The sequence below is a fragment of the Myotis brandtii genome, unplaced genomic scaffold, assembly GCF_000412655.1.
Source record: "Myotis brandtii unplaced genomic scaffold, ASM41265v1 scaffold112, whole genome shotgun sequence".
Taxonomy (NCBI): Eukaryota; Metazoa; Chordata; class Mammalia; order Chiroptera; family Vespertilionidae; genus Myotis; species Myotis brandtii.
Window position 1 is genome coordinate 8586770 of NW_005353838.1, and position 6442 is coordinate 8593211.

At 32.5% G+C, this 6442-nt stretch overlaps 1 protein-coding gene across 1 annotated transcript in view; it reads left to right on the forward strand.

Moving 5' to 3' along the window:
* MTX2 (metaxin 2) overlaps positions 1-6442 on the forward strand; it is a 58774-nt gene that overhangs the window by 15004 nt on the left and 37328 nt on the right. The window contains exons 2-3 of the mRNA XM_005857610.2: positions 3911-3958; positions 4950-4996. Coding sequence (XP_005857672.1) covers positions 3911-3958; positions 4950-4996 — 95 coding nt within the window. The remainder of the gene's footprint in view (positions 1-3910; positions 3959-4949; positions 4997-6442) is intronic.

A 6442-nucleotide genomic window follows, 5' to 3' on the forward strand; every position in this document is an offset into this window, starting at 1 on the left:
CCAACTCTCTATTCCTCTCCCTTCCTCTCTGTAAAAAATCAATAAGATATATTTAAAAAAAAAAAGACTTAGTCTGTGGTCTAAAACATTTTAGGTTGACTGAAGTAAAGCTTGTATGAGATGAAAATGTTTTATTGTTGTTTTAAAAAGATTTTTCTTTTTAAATACTACAGATTTTTAAGGTCTATTGTCATCATTATAATTTTAAGTTCGTAATCTCTCTGTTATGTAGGGTCAGAAACAAGGGGTGGGTATTGACTTGCCTAACCTTGGGAAGAGGAGTGGGGAAGAAGTTGTATTTTTGGACTTTGTCTTTAACATAATAGGCATTCTCAATAAAAAGGCTTTAATTAATATTACCCAAACCAAGAAATAGGCTTTGTACTTTGCTATGTGTGGGTAATAATGTTCATGATTCATGGACTTACTTATAAAGGCAGTTATAGAGCTCATTTTCTAGATAAAAATCTGTATGGTTGATTTGTAGATCTACACAACTTAGGATTTTCACTTTGGACACTCTATCGAATAACAAGCTAGCCATTTCTTGTTCCATGGCATGCTTAAAATGTAATTATTTGAGCTGCTTTAGGTAGGTGACGCATTTAAATCAGTGATATTTGTATACTCTCAACTGCTCATAGGTGAGATAGGTAGCTAATCATTCCCTCCCTCATCTAGCATTTCTTGCCACCTGGTCTGGATGCACTGGAATTCCAGGCTGTTAAAATAACATGATTAAATAGGTTTCTGTCAGCCTTCTTGCCTTCTCTTTTTCAATGGTAGGTTCTAGCTGTGAAGATAGTATCAGACGTTTTGGCAGTTACTTTCCAAGAATTTCTTTTCAATAATAATTTCTGAGCTGGAACATAGTTTGCATCTTGGATCAAGAAAAGCATTAGCACTTTCACCCCCATTTTCAGCTTTAGGTTCTTAATAGCAGAGCTTTTAGTATTTGTAGGCAACTTCTTTGTTCTTATTTGCAGTTAGGCAGTATGTTGCAAGATTTCTTTTACTTTCACATATGTCTGTTGTAATATATCTGAAGAATCTGTGGGGTTGATGATAAATTAACTCAACATAAATTACTGTTTATATGAGAACTTGATACTGCAGAGTAGTGAAATAGTTTCTGATTTATCAGAGAACACTTAAATTATATTCAGCATGTATTTAATGCTAAGGGAATGCTATTCCATTGTTTTTAAAAATTTAAATCTATGTCTCATATGTGTATAAAACAGCTAACCAGCAGTTAAAATTACCAGAATTTTTAATTAGAACATCCATTGCTTTAACATAGTTGATAATATTAAGTTCAGTACCAAGGACATTTTTTCCACTGATTTTTTAGAGAGAGTGGAAGGGAGGGTGGAGAGAGAGAGAGAGAGAGAGAGAGAGAGAGAGGCATTGATGTGAGAGTCATATCATTTGGTTGCCTCCCACATGCTCCCTGACCCAGGCCAGGGATTGAACCTGCAACCCAGGTATGTGCCCTTGACTGGGAATCTAACCCAGGACCTTTCCATGTGCAGGCTGATGCTGTAACCATTTAGCAACACCAGCCAGGGCAGTTCAGATAAAATTTTGATTAGCCAAAATATTTAGGGAATAGAGTAGTAGGTTTAACCAAAATATCCCTTTTCTTGTTTTCAACACACAATTAATGAACACCAACTATACGCACAACATGATACAGAAGATATACTGTATATAACACATCTGTGTCCTCAAGGAACTTAGTTTCAAGATCTTTGAAATTTTTGTAAATTTTATTTCTATGCTTTATTGCTTTAATAATATTAATATAGTACATACAATTGAATCTTTGATGATGTAGAATCTTATAATGAATGAACCTCATTGTATTGTTTCTCATATAGATGTAAACAGTGTAGGTGTGCTGACCATACAATTTATCCTAAAAGGTTATTTTTAAGTAATTTGCTGATGTCAGCTTGTTTTTGTTTCCCTGACTTTTTATAAAACTGTGTTACACAGGTTAATTGGGTTTCTTACTGGAATTTTACTTTGTTAAAAAGTTTACAATATCATAATAAATATTTAGTTTCACTGCCTTTTTGGTATGTGAGTTGAAACTCAGTAGCCTTTATGTGTATGTATAATGTGGTGGGTAATAGCATATAAAACTATGTATGTTCATTATTTGCTTGGCGATTTCATGGTATTAATTACCCTTAAGTATGAGTTTAATTTTGTGTAGCCCAAACTAAACCAAAGCAAAGCTAGCATTTATAATTTATAGTACTACTATTACGTTTTCCTTTTTATTCTAAAGTGTAAATAAAAGCAAGTTAAGAAGTCACCTTATCCCTGGGACTGTTTTAGTGCATCTTAAATGATCATTCATAAGAAAAAAAATACTTCACATACATACATTTCTTTAAAAAAGTCAGCTAGAGTTATATATTAAATGATAATTTATTGCTATATCACAGAAACTGTATTATAAACAGAATAAGAAAATACTAATTATTATCAAATTTCATGTATTTAATTTACTTTTTTCCTGAGAGCAAATGTAGTTATTATGCCAGAATTGGTGATTCTGATGTTTTATGGCTTTTACAAAGGACAATTCAACAAATCATATCCTATATATTCTATAAGTGGAGACGTTGCTTCTTAAGTGCAATTGATTAGATAGAATTTAAATCTAGTGCTTTTTCCAAGCACTGATAAGTTACTAATATTTTTGTAGCTAACTAGTCTTCTGTAGATGAATGGTTAGGAGTCAAGGTCAAACCTGACTTTAGGCATAAAATTAGCTTTATCAGCTTTGACATTGTAGGTACTTATTGCTTCATCATGCTACTCTCCTTCGATTTTGTGGGGTGGTGGTGGTGGGATCAAGGCAATGAAATGTTCTAGAATACACCAGGATTCCACTATATGTTTAAGTACTACCAGCTTATAAAGCAACATGCACAGCATCATACAGATATATTTGATTCTTTCATGCATTGTTGTCTGTTTGAAAATTTACTTTGTTAAATGTTTACAGTGAAATATAAATATTGTTTCACTATTTTTTTAAAATATATTTTATTGATTTTTTACAGAGAGGAAGGGAGAGAGATAGAGAGTTAGAAACATCGATGAGAGAGAAACACCGATCAGCTGCCTCTTGCACACACCCTACTGGGGATGTGCTGGTAACCAAGGTACATGCCCTTGACCGGAATCGAACCTGGGACCTTTCAGTCCACAGGCCAACGCTCAATCCACTGAGCCAAACCAGTTTCAGCTGTTTCACTATTTTTATAGTGAATCAGAATTCAGTATCTTTATATATGAGTAACATTTTGGATATGTCTGTGTTTGAAGGAGGCTAAAGGAATAGTAGCATATAGGCTAAGTTAGTTTTTTCAATTCTTACTTTCGATTGGGCAAGATATCTTCCACTTCCTCCCCATAACAAACAAACAAACAAAAAACAAATGACCACCAAACAATAAACCAAACATGCATTTAAAACATTATCTAACCTACTTACACAGGTTACCATAGAATCTAAGGTAGTGTGAGTAGTTGCCACAGTTAAGGTAACTTGGCAATTGACTTTAAATGCTCTAGACCAGTGGTTCTCAACCTTCCTACTGCTGTGACCCTTTACAGTTCCTCATGTTGTGGTGATCCCCAACCAAAAAATTATTTTCGTTGCTACTTCATAACTGTAATTTTGCTACTGTAAACAATATGTAATTATATATGTGTTTTCCGATGGTCTTAGGCGACCCCTGTGAAAGGGTCGTTCGACCCCCAAAGGGGTCGCGACCCACAGGTTGAGAACCGCTGCTCTAGGCCAATGCATGTGCTTATTTAACTTGGTGGGTTATTCATATGTTTTTGCCCTATGTGCCTAATTACCACTGCCTTGTTTCCACAGCTGTAGAACCTTGGCCTGAAAATGCTACATTATATCAGCAACTGAAAGGTAGGAACTTGTTCACAATTAAAAATGGCCTTGCATCAAAATATATCTATTAAAAAAATTCCTTCAATAATATAATTTACTGCAAGGAGAACATAAAACATAAAAAGGGCTTTCCTTGTATAATTTGTCTAGGAGATTTTGCCTAAACTTGTATCTGCCAGTGTAAACCAACTATTCATGGCCTATAAGGTCCTTAGTTTATTATTGACTCATTATATTGGCTGCTGTAGGCAGTGTAAAATGATGTGGTTGCAGGAGCAGTTGGCAGATTTACTGCACCAATAGCTGACACAGCAGATTTTTGAAGTCCTGTGGTAAAGTGGGCTCTCAGTAAAAAGGAACTGTTAAAATGTATCGGCCAGGATGTTCAGGCTCCCTTTAGCAGCTCTTCATATATCATCAGATCACATTATGGACCCCATTTGGGGCTCAGCAGCCTGCTACAGTTGTCAGAAGACTGCAAAGTAATGAAGACTAATAGGCAGCAGCCCTAGTCTTCTAAGCATGGAATTTTTATTGCAGTGAACTTGTCATCTTTCTTTTGTGTGACAGACCTAGACACACTGTGCAATATTAACTGCAAGCTGGTTTTATATGATTTCAAATAGTTTTAACTAGAGAGGTTTGAGTAGATACAAATAGTACTTAATTTTAAAATATACTTAATTTTAATGAAAAGAAGAGGAATATCTTGAAAACTTGAAAAATGAATTTTGTTTTTAAGTGAGCGATTTTAATTATATATTGCTGATAAAAATGTGATAAATAATCAGTTTTAGAGGAAATAGTCTTGTTTTATAATTGTTTACATACAATGATAATATAATCAAAATTATAATTAAATAGCATTGATCTAGAACTTAATACTTATGTTACTGAAAGGCTATATCTTTTTAAAAATAAGAATAGTTTTTAAAAATAAAAATATAAGTATATCTGACTTGGTTAGCAATCACACTTTTGACTCAAACATTTTATTGTATTTCCACAGGGGAGCAAATTTTGCTTTCTGACAATGCAGCTTCCCTTGCTGTGCAGGTAAATATATAAATAATGTAACATTTTTTCATTTTGAGTTGGAAATTCCCCCCCCACCCCCCAGATAATTTGATGCGGTCTGTTTAGAATTTTCGTGTGATTTACAATGATCAATATAATCTTTTCTGTGAAGGTTAAGTTTATTACATAGTATTATTGAGTTAATTGTTGTCAGTATATAAAATAAGCATAACATTTTCATTATTTGTTCTTTTTATAAAAAATTACTTCTGTTTCTTAGTAGTTTTGCTTTTGGCTAGAGATGATGGTGTTGATTTTTGGGGGGTGATATGTTCATTTACAGACACAGGATTACTTCCTAACTTATTTGTGAAGATTTATTCACCACATATTTTAAAGCATCATTTTCTCATTATACTCATTCTAACATTAATCCATTCAATAATCTTGAAGCAGACATATTCTTCTCTAGTAATTTTTTATATACTTATTGATTACATTAGTGTTTATCCCCAAACCACTTATTGAATGCAATAGCTCTTTAAGTTGTATATCACAGTTGTATAATCCAAAAAAGATTAGTGGTTCTATAAATTTTAAATTGTACTATGGGAAGAATGGAATTCTTGGGGATTATTTGCTTTAACAAAAGAAAGAAATGTTCATGTGGTTATAGAATTATAATTATTCAAACATTTTACATACTTAGCTGCTGTTTATTCAGTTAGCTTACATAATTTGAATTACAAAGAGAGTTTTTTTTTGGGTCCAGCATCTAAAAGATAACTTAAAAGAGAAATGTAAGACATGTGATATTTATTGGAGATGAGACTGTAAGCATCTTGAGGACAGAAAGGAAGAAAAGGAACTGTGAACTTCTGCTGTGTTCTAGGCATGATGTTAGGCACTTGGTTATCTCATTATATTTTTTTATTCACTTGGTATCCTCTGGGCTTAATAACTATGTCTAATACATAGTATATCATTCAGTACATTTGAGTTTTGTTTAAGATAGGGAAAGGAGAGATGAAAAGCAATGTATTGAACAATAAATTATTTGTATAAGTCTGAGTATCTTTAAGTTTCTTTTTGAAGATTTGTATCTTTTTAGAAAATAAATTGTTTATTTTATTTATTTACCTTTATTTTATCTTTAGGCACTAGCATTATAACTAGTGCATTTTCTTATGTTAACTTTTGAGAAGCAGAAATTTTACTTGGTTATAGGGAATAAATATGGATTTTATACTGCTATTTAATTTTTTAAAAAATTATTTATTTATTTATTTTTGGTAAGGGAAATAGAATTTAAGTTTAGCTTTTAAATACTAATAACATGGTCTCTAGAATATATAGGGTGTCCCAAAATTCACGCAAGATTTGAATTTTGCGTGAGCATTAACAACAACAACAACAACAACAAATAAAAGCCTAATTTTACTTGGTTTATTGAATCAGATTCTAATATCTGTTGCCCTTTGATTT